At 34.3% G+C, this 21,566-nt stretch overlaps 1 protein-coding gene across 2 annotated transcripts in view; it reads left to right on the forward strand.

Moving 5' to 3' along the window:
- The window catches only part of CYLC1 (cylicin, basic protein of sperm head cytoskeleton 1), a 44,613-nt gene extending 27,527 nt beyond the window's left edge, over positions 1 to 17,086 (forward strand). Inside the window, exons 2-5 of one of the 2 annotated variants that reach the window (XM_011952930.1) lie at positions 844 to 884; positions 2,408 to 2,526; positions 3,866 to 5,554; positions 16,938 to 17,084. In XM_011952930.1, coding sequence (XP_011808320.1) covers positions 844 to 884; positions 2,408 to 2,526; positions 3,866 to 5,554; positions 16,938 to 16,970 — 1,882 coding nt within the window. In that variant the 3' untranslated portion in view covers positions 16,971 to 17,084. Of the gene's footprint in view, positions 1 to 843; positions 885 to 2,407; positions 2,527 to 3,865; positions 5,555 to 16,937 lie in introns of both variants that reach the window. The other variant, XM_011952931.1, reaches the window with a different exon arrangement.
- Positions 17,087 to 21,566: the final 4,480 nt, after the last annotated feature.

Genomic DNA, 21,566 nt, shown 5'->3' on the forward strand with positions numbered 1-21,566 from the left:
CAAATAGCAAAAAAAAAAAAAAAAAAAAAAAATCTCATAATGTTTTAAAAAAGTTTACAAATTTGTGCTGAGTTTCATTCAAAGCCCTTCTGGGCCACATGTGGCCTGCGGGCCACGGGTTGGACAAGCTTACTGGGACATGCGTTTATATAAGCAAACCTCAGCTGTAGAAATGGTTGAATTCACCGTTCCAGCTAATAAGAAAGTAACATTTTCAAAACACATTATGCCATATTTATTTTTGGTAGACAATACTGATTAGTATCAAATCAAACGGGCACCTTCCAAATGGAGAATATTGTGGATCTATTATCCCTGTGTGGAGAGACAATTCAAAATTCAGGTCAACACTTACATGTACCCCCATAACACATGATTAGTGATTTGATGTAATTTGTGAAAACATTAAAATGTGTACTTCAGAACTTTTTCAGTGAATTAAGAAAATTCTGACTTAGAATTTTTCACTAGAGAATATTTTGAGGCTGAACTCGTTCAATTTACTTATTTGTTATTAAGTAACAGATTACTTAATTAAGTTAGTATTTTTATTTCAGGTTTTTAAGTGTCTGGTAAAAATACAATTGGTTTTGAATAGGGAGACTAATATGGATTAAAGGTAGACATTCTTAAATAATGGAGATAAGAGAATGAATACAAGTTTTTGAAGTGTTGCGATTGAAGAATTTGTTATAATAATGAGTGACAATAAGACAGTTTCAAATCACTGCTTAAACATAGCATTGGGCTTTGTTTCTTAGAAATAAAGGATAGTTTACTTAAAAATGTATTATTTATTGTCCATAATACAAATTTAATTAAAGCATTTTCTTCTTTTAATAGACTAGAAGTAAACATCAGAACATATGACAATTCCATTCCAAGTAAGAATTTAGTTAATGAAGTTTAATATTTCTTAGATTGGAAAATAATTTTAGGAACTAATGACTAGTGTATTCTAGTAAATGTGATAAAGCAGAAACTGCTATGAATTTTTATAAAAATTTTATAAAAGCATGTATGCATGATATTTGTATGTGTATGTTGGTTGGTATATATGTGTGTGTATATTTCTGGCCTTGATGTAGATTTGCACTCACTGGTTTTGAAGAAAGATTTATTTAGTTTGCTCTCCTTCATAATACAAACCAATTTTACTTGTGTAAGATTCTCTTGTTTTTAGAATTCATAATTACAGTAAAGAGGGCAAATATAGTCAGAGAGATGAAAATAGTTAATGAGCAGCCCATTTGTTAAACAGCTGCAACTTTAGGAACGTTTACCTTAATATACTGAGCTGAAATCTGCCTGCACTGCTATAACTATTACCCATTGGTTCTAGCCCACTCCTCAGGATACGTATAAAAAAACTCTATAACATTGTGATTAAGAGCATGGGCTCTGGGGCCAAAGTACCTGGGTTCAAATCAACTCTGCTACTTACTAACTTTACGATTTGGAACAATTAATTTAACCTCTCCCCATCTCTGTGCTTTATTTTTCCACATCTGTAAAATGGAGACAATTATATTATCTAATTCAAAGCATTGTTATGAAGATTAAACAAGTTTACCAAAATGCTTAGAACACAGTCTGGCACATAGTAAACACTACACAAGTGTTAGTGGTTGCAGTTATGCTATTATTACTATGACTACTTTTCGCCAATATAGCAGCTCTTTAAAAATCTAAATATAGTAACCATATCTCTGATTAGTCTCTCTGTCCCCAAGAAAGCTATGTTGAGTTTTGTTACCAGTTCCACTTTTGACATAGTTTATTTGATCTTCCTGATCGCACTATTCTGGTTGTCCTCAAGTATGTATATGTCCTTCTTTAAATAGAATCTCCAGAATGGAATGCAGTATTTCCACCTAGGGCCCTAATTCCTGCGGTTTGGGATGCCACTGAGATCAAAGAGGTGCTAGAAGAAACACTCAGATGTAACCAATTAAGACTTTTACTGACTGTTGTCAACATCGTGCTAGTTATTGTGAAGACTATAGAAGAAGTTATATTGTCTGCAATCTAACTAAAGTGACATAAAGAAAAAAAAAGCCAGGATAGAGGAGATGATGTAGATATTTTCAAGGAAACAGTAAATCTCTATTTTCTATTCCTACTGTCTGATTATATTATTTTACCATCATGATTTAAGTATCTGTGAAAATTAGTTTAATGTAGAAAATAAAATTACAAATTTCATATTTAATAAAATTCAATGATAAATAAGAAAAATAGTTTTATTTTCTCTGCTATGAAAATAAACTAGGAACTCTGAGAAAAAAATCTATATTTTAATTTATAACAGTTTAATTTAAATAATATGTTTCTTACTCAAGAATATTTCAGGTCTGTGGAACATCTGACATTAACTCCAAGTTGTTTATTATCCTTTCTCATTTAGTCAGTGAATCAAGCAGAAAACCATGGAATCAAAAACACTTTGCTTTGACATTTCCCAGATCACCCCAGAGAGGTACAAATGATAAATCAAGATCTTTGAAATCACAAATAACAGTTACTGTAAGTATAGAAAAAGTCATTTTTAAAAACAAAATCTAAATTGGTAAAGCATATATAAATATAAGTAAGACCTTTGTAACTTGACTTTTACTACCTGTGGAAGTTTTTTTTTTAATTTGTAAGTCTCTGTACAACAGACTGCCCCTACTGCTTTAGATTAAGCTCATATTTCTACATAATTATCCACATCAAAGACATTATCTAAGCAAGCTGGAGAACCTAATACTGCACCTGGCAAGTTCTATCAGGACATGTTTACCAACTGCAAAAAGCAGTTAAAATTTATATATTAGAGCAGAAACTGATCTTGATGAGGTTTCAAGGCCTCCTTATTTTACAAAATATGAAATTCAGGAGGCTCGATATTAAGAGATTCAACTTTTCTACTGTTTCTCTAAAGTGGAGTTACCCTATCAATTAGCAAAAGGAAAAACAAGCATGTATAGATTACCTATTGTGATATCAAACAATTTTAAAGCATCTCCCAGAGTGAAGTTACAGTCAATGCATTTATTCGAGAGTAATTTATTACATCTGTAGTGATCCAACTTTCATGCTTCTCTTCAGTTCATCTTTTAATTCCATATTACCATTTGCTTTTTGGCACCTCTACTGAATAGTTGAGGGAAAATAAGAAGCAATTCTAAAATCAGTCTTTACGGTTATTTATGACAACTAACTAGATTTGGCAAATATTTGAGTAAGAGTTGAAAATAAATTACACCACTGCTGCACAAGTTAATGTGAATCAAGCATCTGTTTATTTCGTTCAGTTTATGTCTTTGTGTCTTTTTTTGTGCAGTGCAGTTGGAGTCACAGAATCTCAATTTTACAAGGCACTTTAAAAGCAGGAGTAGAAATTAAGCTAGGGTTTTACAACTATTACAGGAACTGTCATAACAAACTTCAAGTGGATCAGTTTATTTCTGATTTAACTTGGGGATAGACAGTGTTCAGTTTTTTTCCAAAAGATTCTCCCCATATAGAATTCCCAAAAGTCTACTGTTGGTTTTTGAGGACAAGTCCTGGAATGTCATAGATCACTGTGAGCCTGCTCTAATATCAATAAGAATCATTAATGGAATCATAAAGTTCCCACTAAAGTCATTTTATTTCCAAAGTGGAGTTATCTCTGTCTTTCTGTCTCTCTCTTTCACACACACACACACACACACACACACACACACACACACACACACACACAACCTTGAAAGAGAGAAAAAAAAAAAAAACTAAGTTTAAATAGATGGTTAGTAAAAATATAAACTTTTTATGTTTCAATATAGAAAGATACAACTCATTCACAAATGTGTATTATTATTCTAACCAGTCTTTTCAGAGGCATGACAAAAGAAAACTAGAGGAAGGCCAGAAACCAGCTCATCTATGGATAAGGCATTCTTTAAGAAAAAATTTGCAACGACCACCTATTTACACAGCTGCCAGGGAACAGACTCCATTCAGACATCTTTATACTTCCAAAACCCATCTTAAAAAAGCAGAATATAAGAACTCCAAAGATGAAAAAAGAGGAACACCTTTGAAGAAAGATTCCAAGGAAAAAGGAGGCTCATATGCAACAAATCCAGAATCCAAGCAAACAGTAGAAGATGAGAAAACTAAAAGACAAAATGAGGCAGATAAAACTCCCTTAAAATCATCACATGAAAACGAACCATCTAAGAAGTCACCCAATTCAGAAACAAATCCAGAATCCCAAAATTCTAAGACAGCCTCAAAAAATCATTCACAAAAAGATAAGAAAGATTCAAAGAATTCCAAGAAGACGAACACTAAATTCATATATACAAAGAACAATGCAAAGAAAGATTTGAAGAGGTCAAAGACTAGTAATGATGTCATATCAGAGATTTGCTCAGAAAATAGTTTAAATGCTGATTTCCTCATGTTAGTGGGAGAGTCTGATGATGAATCCACAAATTTTAATACATGGTTAAGGAATTATTCACGGAATAATTCAAAGAAGCCTGCAAAGAAGGACACAAAAAAGAGTGCAAAGAAAAGCTCTGATGCTGAATCTGAAGACTCAAAGGATGAAGATGACAAGAAAAAGGATGTAAAGAAGGACACAGAGTCTACTGATGCTGAATCTGGAGACTCAAAGGATGCAAGGAAAGAGACAAAGAAGAATAAGAAAAATTTAAAGAAAGATGACAAGAAAAAGGACACAAAGAATTACCCAGAGTCTACTGATACTGAATCAGGAGATGCAAAGGATGCAAGCAAAGATTCAAGAAAGTCAAAGAAGGCTTCAAAGAAAGATGACAAGAAAAAGGATGTGAAGAAAAGTACAGTCTCTATTGATTCTGAATCTGAATTGGAGTCAAAGAAAAATCAGAAAGATGAAAAAAAGGATAAAAAAGGTTCAAAGACAGATAATAAAAAGCCTGTCAAGAGTGATGAAGAATCTACTGATGCTGACTCTGAATCAAAAGGAGATTCAAAAAAGGGTAAAAAGGATGAAAAGAAGGGGAGGAAAGATTCAAAGAAAGATGACAAAAGGAAGGATGCAAAGAAAAATGCGGAATCTACTGAAACTGAATCTGATTTGGAGTTAAAGGAAGAAAAGAAAGACTCAAAGAAGGAAAGGAAAAGTTCGAAGAAAGATGTCAAGAAGGATGCAAGGAAGGACACAGAGTCTACTGATGCTGAATTTGATGAATCTTCCAAGACAGGCTTTAAAACATCTACACAAATCAAAAGTTCAGATACTGAATCTGTAGAGGCACTATATAAACCTGGGGCTAAGAAGAAAATTGATGAATTGTATGGCATATCTGGAAATTCAAAGCTGGAAGGACTGGAATTAAGGAGAGGATTCAGAATGGCATCCAAAAAGACTACATTCAAGGAAAAAGGGGAAAAGGCAAGAATAGGTAGAGTTCCTCCATCAAGAGAAAGACCACCACTCCCTGCTTGTGAGCCTTCTCTACCATCCCCAAAAGTCAAACGTCTTTGTCGGTGCAAGATGCCTCCTCCACCTCCAAAACCAAGATATGCTCCTTTGGTAAGTTTACTATTGTTTTACTTTTAGGCTAAAATGGATATAAAAAGAAAGACATTTTTAAAGTCTGAATTTCTGTTTTCTCCAAATAATAGTTATCTTTTACTAGAATATTGACAACTTTTTAACTCAAAGGTAAGAAAAATAAAGAGTACCTCACAAGGATGCAGAATATTGCAAAAAAGTTATAAATTTAAGAGAATAGAAATTATTTTGACTAGGGAAGAGAGAAATGACTTGTGATTTAAGAAAATATGTTAAGTTATGTATGAAGAAGGTAATTTTGCAAAAAAAAAGGAAAGTGGTTAAGTTTTATGCTTGGAAAAGAACAAAAATGAAAATTGACTAAAACTTCTACAGGGGCAGATTTAAGCGAGATATAAAGACATTTCCTGAGAAGTTGATGAATACAGTTAAAGCTAGATTAACCAAAATGCATATGTAGCAGGTGGAATACATGCCAAGATTCAGTTGTGCAAAAAATAAATAAATTATTTAATCCATATCTTAAGTGGAGTTTTTATGAGCCCTCATTATAACTGATATCAGGAAACAAAAGTTAACTTTTCAGAAATAAATATATCTTCTCTAATTTATAAGTCTATGTTAACTTTATCTATTTGGAGGTAAATACTCTGCCAACTTAAAGCTAATAATTCTCTCATCCAGGAGACTTTCCCTTCAATCCCTTCCCCAAATAGTCTGATTGTAAGGGAAAGCTTAAATAGACATCTTACATTAGACAGAGGAGTTCTGGATTAGTCCTCACACTGCTGATAAGGATATACCTGAGACTGAGCAATTTACAAAAGAAAGAGGTTTAATTGGACTCACAGTTCCATGTGTCTGGGGAGACCTCACAATCATGGCAGAAGGCAAGGAGGAGCAAGTCACATCTTACTTGGATGACAGCAGGCAAAGAGAGCTTGTGTAGAGAAGCTCACATTTTTAAAACCATCAGATCTTTTGAGACTCTTCACTATCACAAGAACAGTGTAGGAAAGACCCGCCTCCATAATTCAATCACTTTCCACTGGGGTCCTCCCAGAACATGTGTGAATTGTGGAGGTTACAATTCAAGATGAGATTTAGGTGGGGACACAGCCAAACCATATCAAGTCCCTATTCCACATGTTTTCTCCCTTTCTGTCTCTACGATTTTTGGTTGGGAGTAACTAATTTACATGATTTCTGGGCATCAACCTTTGTTTCCTATGCTTGCATGGTATTCATTGTTTTTTCTAAGCATGGTAGGGCTGCTGCCCTCTGACCTGTTAAACTCAGGGCATCTGTAGATATGGCTAGTTCTTGACCCTAAGTTTCTCATTTTCATTAATTTCCTCCTCCCTTTCTTCTCCTCATTTCTCCTCCTTGTCACATTCTTGTTCTTCTAACTCAGGAAATTTATATTTCCTCTTTTAGGCTCAGAGAGATCTATTTGATCTTATATCCCAAATATTTTCTATCTTTGGTTTATAATAAAACTTTACATACATACATCAATTTACTCCTAATATATTAATATTTTTTGGAAGATAAAAACACCTTGTATCACTCTCAGAAAGCCTGGGTTTCTAGTCTAGCTTTCTCCTAGAAGACCCCAAAGCTCTGCTTTGAGACTCAGAGTTGATTAATGACCCCCTTGCTCTAGGTGATATCTTCTCTCTCCACCAGATTGAGTTAATGAATGGCAAGCCACTAGTGTGACAATACTTATAAGAAATAAAAGTACACTGGGGAATAATTTCTCAGATAAATAAGAAGAAAGACTCTCAAATAGCTAGGCTCTTTTCCATGGGCAGTTTTTAGGAAAAGTAAGTAACATATAAGAAAAAAATTGAGTACAAGGATTAATTTTAATTTTAGAAAACATCTTTCAGGATATGTTCTAGGCTTGTACAATTCATGCCAAGTCTCTTTAATAAACTTCCGTATGCATTCCCACCATTCAGTTCGGCTTTTCTATCTCTACTACTCCACTGAAACTTTTCCTTTAAAGATTACCAAATACCTTCTTGTGGCCATATCTACAGGCTTTTCCTCCCTCTTCAGGTTATTTCATAATTCAACAGCATTTAAACTAACCTCTCTGTCTGGAAATACTTGCAATATTTCACTTCTATGACTCTGTGTTCTCCTGTTTTTATTTCTACATGTGGTAGCTTTTAACTACCTTTATTGTATCCTTTTCTGCCTCATTATTAAAAATTGGAATGATCCTTTCTTTGTTCTGGACACTCTCTATTTACAATACTCCCTTTGTGAGTTTATAGTGTTAAATGGCTTTAAATATTATCTATGTATTGATGACTACAAAATTAATATCTCCAGTTATGATCTTCCCATTGAGCTCCAAAATCTCTCCAGCCACTTACTTGAAATCTCCACTATAGTATCTACTGGGCATCTCAAACTTAAAATATTTAAATAATACTTTTAACCCCACACTAAGTTCTATTCCTCCCTTAGCCTTCTTCATCTTATCAGATGGCACCGCCATCCAGCCAGTTCATTTTTTTAAGCCTGGACATAATATCTTTCTCACTTCTTTTTCTCACTCTCCACAGGTAATCAATCAGCAAAACTTGTTTACTCTACCTCCAAAATATATGCTGAATGAGTCCACTTTCCTTATCTCTGTTACTACCACCTTCATTGCTCCAATCATCACCATCATTAGCATCTAGCTATCCATTAACTCATTATGTTGCCCAGGTTGGTCTTGAACTCCTGTGCTCAAGCAATCTTCCAGCTTTGTCTTCCCAAAGTGCTGAGATTGTAGGTGTAAGCCACCATGTCTGGCAGAATAAAATTTCTTACTCTAGCTTTCAGTGTCTGCAATCTTTAGCACCTACCCATTTTTCTCCATAATCATGTAGCACTTTTTGTTTTTTCTCTTGTCATCTAGCCAAACTGGCATTCTTTTTGTTTCTCACAAACACCAAGATTGTTTTCTTGCAAAGCTTTTTCATGTGCTGTTTCCATTGATTGGAATGTTCCTCCCACAGATCTTTGCATGTCTATTCCTTTTCATTATTTAGTTTTTCAGCTTAAGTGTTCTCTTTAGAGAAGCCTTCCCTGACTATGTTACTTTATGTTACCCTCTCCTCCACCACTATCCAGTCACCCTCCAAACACTGCATCATACATTATTTGGCTTCACTGAATTTATCTTTATATAAAATTATATTTTATTCATATGTTTGTTAATTATATTGGTCATCAGAATTCAGGTTCTATGCAGGCAGTGAATCTTGCCTGTTTTTTCATATATATCAAAACAGGCAAGATTCACTGCCTGCATAGAACCTGAATTCTGATATATAATATATATTTGGTATATATGTAAATATATATAATGATATAATGCAATAAATATATATATATATATCTCCACAGATTCAAAAACAGCACCTATGTTATATTTAGTTGGTTGAGAATTTAGTCCCTCTAAAGAGCTACATATCACAGTGGTCGAGATTCGGATATCCCTTTTTCCAAGCATTTTTGCACTAGATATATCATTAAAACAAGTAAAGTATTTTTTAAGTGGGGGGAGTCACAAAAATGCACTTTACATTCTAATTGGATGTCTGGAAGAGAATACCTATGTATCCTACTCAATTGCGTATGGGTAACTTATGAACAAACTTTGTTATTGAATCTTATGGAGTTTTCTCCTTTGTTTGTTTGTTTGTTTGTTTTTTAATATGGGCTTGAAGAATGATGGTTTTTCTCCTTTTCTCCTCTCCTGGAGTCCTAGTGATTCTCACAGCAGCACATAAGCACATAAGAACCACATAAGTAGTGCTGTGTTTCAGGGTCAGCACTGTTTACACTCCTGGATTAAGATTATTTACATTTATATTATGTTTATAAATCTTAGCAATATTCTCAAACATAAGTGAAGAATTCTTTATATTCCAGCTGCTAAGGTAGAAAAGTAGGGTGTTATGTTTAGGGTGTTTTGATTTCCATTCTGTATGTGTATATATAATCTTTAACAAAAATACAAATACAACAACAGAAACAATATAAAATATGTAAAGAAAAGCTAATCATTTAGATCCTTATGTCCACTTTCTGATGCCATATCTCCATACTTTCTTATCTTCTTGAGGTAAACAATGTTTGCAGCCTGGGATCCATTTTTCTCTCTTACACCATTTCCTTGTATAAGCAAATGTAAGGAGGGAGGGAGAGAGAGAGAGAGAAAGAGAGAGAGAGAGAGACAATAACATAGTTTGTTTTGACCAAAATACAATCATGCACATGTAGTAAAGTACAACTTATTTTCTCACTTGACAATACCATGGTCATCCATATAAGTCATTAGACATACATCTAATGTTATTGTTCTTATTTCCAACTTGCTTATGAAAACACACACAGAATTTTATCTGTCAATTCCACACATTCTGAATTTGCTTTCTTTTCATCTTTTAAGTTTTTGTTTTTGCTTATATCTCTACTTCTCATTCCCACTTTCACCCCTCACTTTTTTCTCCTTTCTAGGTACCACTTATCAACAACTTACTATGTTTCATTCCATACTTCTCTCTAAAGTTCACTTTACCATATCAAACATTCAAACACACACAAACACATACACACACACACAAACAAACACACACACACATAGTATTGGCATCTGGGAGCAGGAGAGAAAGTGTCTGGCAGCTGGGAGCAGGAGGAAGTGAGGTTTTCTTATTGTTTTATTTAAAAATAAAGAAATAATACATACTTCTTTGCATCTTGGTCAGCAATAGTTGTTACAGCTCCTCCTAACTTTCGCCATTTTAATGAATGCATAATGATATCTCCTTGGTACTTTAATTTGGATTATCCTGAATGCTAGTTAGTTTAAATATCTTTTGAATGTTTGTCATACCATAAGTTTGATCTTTTGAGAATCATTTCTTTGTATTCTTTGTCCATTTTTCACATGAGTTATTTATGTTTCCTGCATTTATTGAAGTATCTTTGCATATTATAGGTATTACTCCTTCATCTGTCTTCCTTGTTGTATTTTCCCTAACTTTCATGCCTAGTAATTATTTTGCAGTGCATTTTGCTGTGCACAAATGCTAAATTTTTACATAGTCAAATACATCTATAATTTCTTTGGTTGTATCTTGGCTGTCTGTATTAGTGAAAATTATCTTCTCCACAGAGTAGTTTTTAACAGGGACTAAAACAAACAAAAACTAGTCCTTAGTAAATAATAAACTGTCATCAATGTCCAAATTGAGCATTGTGACAATCAAAGTTTTATTGTACTGAAATAAGAGTTAACAAAGGAGATGTCCTAATGTCTTTCCCAAAAGAATTAAATACATGATTTGAAAAATCGAAAGTCCCATGCAGATTGTATAATCTAGTGGCTACTGCATACAGCTTTAGAGTCAAATAGTTTGGATTTAAATCCTTGCTCTATCACTTACTAGCAGGATACTTTTCCCCAAAAGTATCTTTCTTAATCACTTGGAATATTATTTTTTCTCAAGTGTAAAATGGGATATTAATAAGACCTTACCTATAGGACAATGAAACATGTAATGTGTTTAGTATATTATCTGCTATTTTATTATGCATATTCAGGGAGCACCACTCCTATCAACATCCCTCAAATAACAATGCATGTGGCTTTTAATTTCATCCAGGTTATATGAGCACAATGTAAAAGAAACCAATGTATTAGAACATGTTTAATTCAACAAATAAACCAATCAATATTTTTAACTGCCACTCTCTCCTCAATAAAATTAATTAATTGATAGCATATTTCATTTTCCAGGAGGAATTATCATTTTCTGAGCATGCAGAGGTTACATGATATTATGCTCAATACTTGGCAATTGATTAAAAAGCTTATCTTTCAGTTTCTATAGTTAGTTAGGAGTCAAAAGGAGACAGACTAAATAATCAGAAAACCCAAACTAAGGAGGCTGCAAGTTGATTCATTGTTCCTATTCAAGGAAAGTGGGTGTTGTTTTTGTTGTTGTTTTGTATTAAACTGGAAAGCACTTCAAGGAAGTAGTTATTTCACGTGAAATCAGTCAAAACGCAAATTAAAGCAAAACACATAAGAACTGTCGAACTTGGTTCACTTTATGCTTTTTTATTTTTTTTCTGGGATACATGTTGCTTCATAATAAAATAAAGCAAGTAAATCCCTCTCTTATTCTGGGCCTGATTTCTCATCTCTAAAATGAAAAATTGAACTAGATGAGCTGTAATTTCAAATTGTATGGCTAGCATAGTGGGATGAATTTGTCATTTCTTAGTTGCACCTGCCTGAAAGATATAGGTCATGTGTCTGCCCATAACACTGATGGACTACAGATAGAATATGAGGCTAACCAGATAGTAGAAGTGACTGACACACTAGAGCACAAAAAAAAATGGTAACATTGAATGGAAATTATTACCACAAGGAATTATTCTTAGAAGGATTCATGAATTATTGGCTACCAATGATTTCTAAAGGTTTTTGAAACATGTTAGAGATCTTTGTACAATATATGACTGGGGAGGTCACTTCTTTATGAAACTGTCATTACCTGATTTTTTTTTTTTTTTTTTTTTTTTGAGATGGAGTCTCATGCAATCTCGGCTCACTGCAACCTCCACTTCCCGGGTTCAAGCGATTTTCCTGCCTCAGCCTCCCGTGTAGCTGGGACTATAGGTGCCCGCCACCACACCCAGCTAATTTTTTTGTATTTTTAATAGAGATGGGATTTCACCGTGTTAGCCAGGATGGTTTCAATCTCCTGACTTCGTGATCTGACCACCTCGGCCTCCCAAAGTGCTGGAATTACAGGTGTCAGCCACCGCACCCGGCCACCTGGCTTTATCTATTAAAAAGAATACTGGCATTGTTTTAATTTGAAGCAATCTCACTGTATTTGATAAAGTGACAGTCAAGTACCAGTGTAACTGAATGTCCCAGATAGACAGAAAGACATAAGTGCCTACTAATATGTTTCTGTTTTTATTTCCTTTTCTGGTTATTTCCATATCTCTGAATAATATATTTATGTGACTACTTCTCAATTTTACACATTTTCCTTTGGTTTTCTTCCATAACAGATAAAGATATAGGTTGTGTATATCATCCTCTCTTATTCTCTCTTTCTAATTGGGTCCTATATTTGATTTTTAATATATGTGTCAATTACCTTTATAACATTAAATATTATATTTGTAGCCTTTTCCCTACACTTTTTCCTTACTTTTCTCTTCAGTTCTTCATTTCTGTACCTTTTCTTTAGTTCTTTTTTAAAAAGTGCTCTTTTAATAGTTCCCTGCAATGACCTCTCACTGAATATTACAGTCCTGTCTGTACCTACATTAACTTGTGATCTCTTGCCTTTATAAAATCTATGTCTCTTCCCTTAACTTCCCTGAGTTTCTACTATTGTGGTTTTCTTTCTTGCTCCTACTTTTCTTTTTCATCTCCTACTACTGTTTCTCTATGTTCAATTCTTGAACTTCTTCCTCTTACTATATCCAACTCAAAGTTGTTTTCTATGGCTCAGTTATTAGACCTCGACTCTTCTCTATATACTCTGGAAGCATTAATCTATTACTATGGCTTAAATTTTCACTTCTTTGTAGACATTTCAAACTGTATATCCCTAGACTATTTTTTCATCCTAACTCTTGTCTATTATCTCCTATATTCAAATAATTTCTAAGCTCCATGAGATCAGAAAAAATCAAAATTTTAAATTCATTTTTAATTTAAATTTAATCCACCATTGGGGCCTTTTCTGTTATTCTGGTAGAGTCATCTGCAAATAAGAAATATAGTACCTAACCTACCCATTATAACAAATGTTCTTAGATTCAAATACTAAAAAACGGTGTGAAAGGGTTTTATAAATGGCAAATCATTATACAAATGTAAGATTTTATTACAACTATTACTGCCTTATGCTTTCATTTATATTACTCCTCTTTTTTCTTGCAATGGGTTTCTCCTTCTTTTCCAGTTGTCTTCTTCAAAACTCAGTTTTCCCTCAAAACGCTGTAACACTTACATTGCTATTTGTTGGGTTGATATTAATAGTGTGTTCTAATTCTTTCTAACCCCTGTAACACTCAGAATATTGTTCTGCACGTAGAAGATGAATAACAACTAATTTGTTGACTGATTAACTTAAAAGTTTGGTAATAAGTTGAGAGTTTATATTTGGAATTTTATCATATTTAGGAGAATTATCAATCTTTATTTCTATGTTTCATCTCATATTCCTTGAGCAAATATTCTGTGTCAGGCACTGTTAAAATCAATGAAGATATAAAAATGCTTGTCTGTTACCTTCAAAGAAGTTAAAATTTTCACCTAGGGAATAAAAATTCTAGCAGCTTTTGTTTTAGTTGTCCTCTCTAAAGAAAGTAGCCTTCTCTGAAAATAGGAACACTCAAAATATTATACAAAACCAAGAAGATTTACATTCTTTTCTCATCTATGTAATTTGCTCAGTTATTATTATGATTGTACATTGTATCTGTCTTCTGCTAAAAAGTAAACTGCATGATGACAAAACTCTTTAATTTGTTTACTAATGTATTTGAAATTCCCAAGAAAGTAGGCACTCAATATTTGTTGAAAAAGTGAATGTGGCATTTGTTAGAGGACTACCAAAAAATGAATGAAGGAATTTCTCAGCAGTTGTATGAACACAGTTGGAGCTAGATAATATCAAATTTAAGTATGTTCGGTTCATACATTTTTCATACCACAAAGGTGAAGTAATATTTCAGCTTGGTTATAAAAGATAAGCAAGATTTTGACAGAGACAATGGAGAAGTTTATATTCAAAAATTAGCAACTAGTTAAAAGCAGAATCAGGCTATGAAATTATATTATGAGATGCAATATTACAGCATGATGCCTAAGGATGAAACTAACTGAAGGAGAAAAGAGTTTACAGCCAAGAAGCCAGTCAAAGTGGATGGTGGGAGAAACAGTTGGCAAGTGGCATGATAAGCATGATGACAGGCTAAGGTAAATAAAAACAACAGAAAATATTGTGATGCCTCTTCACAACAAGTTTTTTTTAGAGAAATATTATTCATGTTCTTAGCCCACTTTTTAATGAGATTGTTTGTTTTTTTCCTTGTTGATTTGTTTGAATTTGTTGTAGACTCTGGATATTGTTCCTTTGTCAGATATATAGATTATCAAGAATCTTTCCGACTCTGTGGATTGTTTGTTTACTCTGCTAACTGTTCCTTTTGTCATGCAAAAGCTCTGTAGTTTAATTAAGTCCCAGCTATTTGTCTTTGTTTTTATTTCATTTGCTTTTGGGATCTTGTTCATGAAATCTTTGCCTAAGCCCAATGTCTAGAAGGGTATTTCCAATGTTGTCTTCTGGAATGTTTATAGTATCACAAATAACCACTAAAAAACTTACGCATGTAACCAAACACCACCTGCTCCCCAATAACACATGGAAATAAAAAATAAAATAAAAAACAAAGACTAAATTATAAAATAGGTGGGAGGAAGTTCTGGTTCATCCTATGATATGATAAATTTTTGATGCGTTTTTAAATTGTATGCACTTTGCAAATATTTTTTTTCCTATTTTTTGACTGTGTTACTGTGTTGCTACTTTGCTGTGGCCAAGCATAGAAACTCTTTCATCACCAACTGTGAGATTTGGTGTTTTATTGTTGACCTCTGACTGTCAATAATAAATTCTAATTCCAAACTCTGTCTTTCATAGAAAATGTCTTATTTTCTAGACGTTACTCAAACTCTTTCCTATATGGAAAAATATTCTACCACCCACTACCATTCTCTGAGCTATCAAGCTGATTCCTCACTAAGGCATTAAGTTTAATTTTGGTTGCTCTTTCCATAATAACTATGGTTTAATCAAGGCTTCTAAAGATCTTAAACTCAAAATCTAAATGAATGAATTTTTAATGTTTGAATTTGGGGTAATGTGAAATGCTCTAGAATGTGACATTTCTAGTGCCTTTCCCAAATTGCAATATACAGGTAGAAGTTATTCCACATATATTTAAGGATAAAACAAGCCAACATTTTCTTTCAATTGTTTGGGATTCATAATGATATAGAAAAAATGACTGAACTGTGAATCAAGAGTGCTTTGAAAAGATATATTTCTGAGAGTGGAAACAAGAGCTGTATAATAAAAAAATCAAGAAATAGAAATAGATAATTTATATAGGAGTAAATAAATATGAGAGGCAAAATCATGAAAAAATATTGACCATGGTTAGTAATCAGAGCAACCCCAAGATATCATTTTACACCTAGTAATGTGACTACATATATATAAATCTTATGTATATTAACTATATCAATACATAAAATACAATTTTATATGTATTGTATATGTTAGATATATCTTACAACTGTTGAAGCTTCAGTGACAGCAGTACATTTATTCACTGCTGACTTCAGAAGGGGACCAATATAAACCAGCTTAACCTTCCCCTGGGCCTATATGGGAATATGTACGAAGAGTCATAAATGGTAAAATAATACTTGACTCAACAATCCCACTCTTATAAATATAATACAAAATTTTCAGAAGAAAATAAAAAGAAAAAACAAACTCTATGCATAAAGAACGTGATTGCAATACTGTCTATAAGAGAAAATATTTGGTATAAATGTATAATGTATAAAATTATGTGTATTTATAAATTAATGTATATCTTTGTATAATGTATAAAACTAGAGGGGGGTTAGTAAGATCTGAAACAGATTAGTATGCATTCATTGAAATAATAATGATGGAGCCTAGGAAACTAGAGGGAAAGGTTTATACTATAAGGCTAAGAGAAATAAGCAAGAAAAAATACTACAGGATCGCAACTAAACAGAAATCTTCATGTTTGTGGATAAAGAGCATTCATTAAAATGCAAATTCAAAAATAATTGTGTTAGTGGGTGGAATCTGGGGTGACTACAAGATATTTTAAATGTATTTTCATTTTGTACATTGTATTTTTATTTTTAAAAGTTCTAATCCATTAATGTAGTTGTGAAAGTTTTGACTAATGGTGTAACATTGATGGGCCTTGGCTCTTATACAAACATAGATGATTGGATTACCATTCGGTACTTCTCACCCTTCAATGTCCATTAAGATTATTCAGGGAGCTCATTGAATGTGCATATTGCTAGACTATATCTTCAGAGATTTTGACTTGGTAGGTCTGGGGTGGAGACCAGGGATCTGCATTTTTAATAAGAAATAATAAAAACTATATCCAAGTTCCCTTTCAACTATGACATTCTGTGCTTTCGTGTGATTCTTAACACATCATAGATGTCTTGATTAATAGACAAATAAAGCCTTCCTTTTTATTTGCATTTTTCTACTTTGTTCCTCAGCCTGAAGCACCATGGATTCATAAGCTGCTTTAAAGAACAACTGAGCACTTGGTTTCACAGAATGGCCTTACCACAGTAAGCACCAGCTACTCTCAAATGAGCATTTCTACCTCTGTGGAATTGAAATAAAAACAAGTCTTCCATGAGTATCAAGAGCTGCTTTTTTGCATATAATTTACAGAAGTGATTTATAGACATGTTTTTTATTATTTATCAAATATCTCAATTATTCATACCAAAATAATTTAGCGTTTTCCCCCATGTTCTGAAGCTTCAGTCTGAACACTATTTCTGAGTCTGAGTTCAAATGTACTGCCCTTCAAAACTCTTACCATATTTCATTAAATTTCTCTTTTACTTAGCATTCAAAATCAAAGTAAATAAAGAATGAAAGGGAGGAAGTAGATCTTCCACACCTTTAAGAGAAACAGAGAACTATACGTAGATATTAACCCCTGACAAAAATTTTTTGTTTGGCCAAACTTTCATCATACTCCTGAACCATCTCCTAGGCCTATCTAGGCATTCCCTCTTGTAAAATCAGTTTTAGCAAAAAAGGTGCTAAATCAGTTTAGCAAGAGTCTTACACCCTTAATAACTGATACTTCAATATATGATTAGGTTTCTTATCCTCCACCATCTTCCAGATGATTTCTCATCACCCTGGAATCCTGTTAAGTCAGTATAGCCAGAATTCCCCCTTATCCCCGGTGTCACTTCTCAGTAATTTTCCATCCACTGACTGGCACCCTCCTCTTTGGCTATAAATTACTATTTGCTCATGCTATATTCAGAGTTGAGCCCAATCTCTCTCCTCCAGTGAAATACCCCATTCCCATGGCCCCTATACCTATCATGATAGCTCCCCTTTGAAGAAAGTCTGCTTACCATCTTCAATGAGTGTCAGTGAATATTTTTTCTTTAATACCTTACCTCCTCTACAAACATACACATATAGAATTCTAAACTTAACTATTTACTTTTATTTCTTTTCTCCTTATTTTATTTACTTATTTACTGATAAACTGAAAATGTTCATGAGATAATAACACACATATCTCATTCATTTTACATATTTTTGTGAATATGCTTGTCGCATTATTTCCTGAGAGCAGGTTACCGGTATGGAAGGAAAGAGAGAGAGAAATAGACAGAGAAAAGTATGGAGGTCTCCTTCACTTCACCCAGTCTGCTTTCTGCCTTTTGGTTATACTCTTGACTTCAGTTTTCTCTCAGAAATTACAACATTTCAAATCCAATTCTCAAAGAGGTGTTATTTTTCTAAGCCATTTAATAACTTTACACATGTCTATATGACATATACTTTAAAAAGTTATAAGAAAAGTTTAGAAACCATCTAATTAGCACTCAATACATGATTAAATGATTTGCTGCATATATGACAGTTCTTCAACACAATGGAATGTCTTGTGAATGTGAAAAAGAATAAGAAATCTATGTAGTGACCTGGAAAGTGCTTCAATATAAATTTAAGAGAAAAAAATCAATGTGCAAAAGAGAGGATATCCTATGTTATTTATAGTGTTTTTAAAAGAAGGGAAGAGCTGACATATAATTGCATTTGCCTATATTTGCATAAAGAGACTCTGGTAGGATAAAAAAAAAAATGAAAAGTGGTTACCCATAATGGAGAAGTGGTATTTGGAGCAATGACAGGTTAGAGAAACAGAAGAAGGTTAGGCCTAATACTAATATTCAGCCAATACACATTAGATGAGCCATAATGGTTGATAAAATACTACAATATTTCTAAATCAGTTGGTAAACGGTAGCTATACTGTTCACCACCCCTTCCCCTTGACACCTTGAATGCTGCCCAGTCTTCTCTCTTGGAACATCAGGGATCCTCCAGGAATCAAAAGCAAGGACATAATTACAAGTATAAAAGACTTATTCAGTGAAACACTTGTGAAAGGTAAAAGGAGAGAGAGCCGAAGTAGTTAAGAAGAGACTGTAGACTGCCATGCAAGCTGGCATCCATGAAAAGAGAAAGGAAACAAAAGAGCCTCAGCTGTATTGCAGCTCGGGGAAAATCTCAGCCAGGCCAATGGGGAGCCCAGAGCAAAGACTGCTCTTTGGAGGAATCTGTGTTGGCAGAAATACCCAGACCTTAGTACTCTCACAGTGTTTATCATTGTCTGGGAGAAGTCCAGTGGGAGTGTAGCTGCAGCTTGAATATTGGTGAATCTCAAATGAGCAGAGGTTGTCAGCTGATGCTACTCCTCAGAAAAAAATCTCCCTTGAAGTGAGATCTGAGCAGCAATTTGCCTTGACCATCACAGCACAAATCCATTTCTTTATCCATATTCACTCCTCAAAAGTTCTATGGGCTTCTCCTTATTAGGGAAAACTTAAAAGAGGAAGGGTAGAGGAAAAACTACAGTTCTTATCCTTCCAGTTGATGTTAGGGCCACAGCTGGTCCCGTCTGGTCTCCTACATTGTTCATCTTAAGTTCCTCTCATTCTCCTATGTGTCTTATCTGGTGTTATAATCTGAAATTTCATTTCTGAAGGGTATGAACCCTTAGTAATTGTAATCTTCTCAGGCTCCATTCACAGTTAAAATTGGGCAATGGATTCAAAGAGAAGCCCAAATGGATCATGTAGCTTCCAGCAATATCTTTTCTTTTCCACATTGCAAAAAGCAACTCTACTTCCCCTCTGCTTATCAGATTAGATTACCCTTCTCAAAATGGTGATTCTTTTCAACATCTGGTTTCTAGGTATAAGGAGTTCAAAGGTCCCTAGCAACAGCTGTAACTTGTCCTTCAATGGGACTCTTGTATGTCCCTTGGCAAGCTTTATGTCCCCCTTTTGGGATAAGGACTTATAACTCTGTGGAGCCCAGAGCTGCTGTGACAAGAAGCACATGGGCTCCCAGTGAGTCATTTTGAGAGTCGTGGCAAGTGGAGCCACTCTTGATTCTATCGCTGTTGGCATATGTGTTTTTCCTATTGAGGATAAAACACCATATGGAAATATTTGTTTTAATTCTTATACTGCATCTTACGAACAGCACTCCATCTTGCAGAGCATTGCATCTGTGCTAATACTTCACCACTGTGACTTCAGTAGGCCATTCAAGCTCTAGGTGAAGTTGGCTGCTTCTGAATGGTGTAGTATGTAGTATGACCATGCACTTCATGGTCATGGGCCCACTGCCATACCTCCTTTACAGTTTAATACCCTGGTCAGATGCTATTCTTCCTCAAGTCTACCCCTGAGTTTGGCTGTAATGCAAGTGCTGTCCATTTTCAGCTAGAACCCACATACTCAGCTGAAATATTTATAAACCAAGCTCAGGCATTTTTTCCTCCTTCGGATGGCCATAGGTGCAAGCTGAAGAAAGATGCTGGAGCCAGCACAGTAGATGATATGGAGGTCTGTGGTACCTTCTCAAGAAGCTTACTTATACCTCTGGTCCTACTCAGACATGATCTCAGAGTGACCGTATTCCACTTTTGGGTATCTTTACAGCAGCACTGCACTCCTGGTACCAATTTACTGTATTAGTCTGTTCTCACATTGCTAATAAAGACATATCCGAGACTGGGTAATTTATATTAAGGAAAGAGGTTTAATGGACTCACAGTTTCACATATCTAGGGAAACCTCGCAATCACGGCCAAAGACTAAGGAAGAACAAATACAGGTCTTACATAGTGGCAAGCAAGAGAGCTTGCGCAGGGGAACTCCCATTTATAAAACCAACAGATCTCATGAGACTTATTCACTATCACAAGAACAGTATGAGAAGGACCTGCCCCATAATTCAATCACCTCCCACCGGGTCCTTCCCATGACATGTGGGAATTATGGGAGCTACAATTCAAGATGAGATTTGGGTGGGGACACAACCAAACCATATCAACAAATAATGAGCACAGTGTCTGATAGGTAGTTTTTCAATCCTCATTCTCCCCCCACCCTCCACTCTCAAGTAGTCCCCAATGTCTGTTGTTGCCTTCTTTGGGTCCATATATACTTGATGTTTATCTCCCACTTATAAGAGAGAACATACAGGATTCAGTTTTCCATTTTCATTTAACTCACTTATAATAATGGCCTCCAGCTCCACCATCTTGCTGCAAAGAACATGATCTCTTTCTTTTGTATGGCTGTGTAGTGTTCCATGGTGTATATTACCACATATTTTATATCCAGCCTACAGCTGATGGACATTTAGGTTGATTTCATATCTTTGCTACTGTGAATAGTGCTGTGATTAATATAGGCATGCATGTGTATTTATGGTAGAATGTTTTATATTCCTATGGGTATATACTCAATATTTGGAATGCTGATTTGAAAGGTAGTTCTGTTTTGAGTTCTTTGAGAAATCACAATACTTTCCACAAAGGCTGAACAAATTTACACTCCCACAAGTAGTGTAAAATCATTCCTTTTCTCTGCAACCTCACCAGCATCTGTTAATTATTGATATTTTAATGATGGCTATTCTGGCTGGTATGAGATGATATCTCTTTGTGGTTGTAATTTGCATTACTCTAATGATTAGTGCTATCGAGCATTTATTCATATTTTTGTCAGCTGCATGTATGTCTTCTTTAAAGAAATGTCTGCTCAAGTCTTTTGCCCACTTTTTAA

The sequence above is a fragment of the Colobus angolensis genome, unplaced genomic scaffold (assembly GCF_000951035.1).
Source record: "Colobus angolensis palliatus isolate OR3802 unplaced genomic scaffold, Cang.pa_1.0 Scaffold351, whole genome shotgun sequence".
Classification (NCBI taxonomy): domain Eukaryota; kingdom Metazoa; phylum Chordata; class Mammalia; order Primates; family Cercopithecidae; genus Colobus; species Colobus angolensis.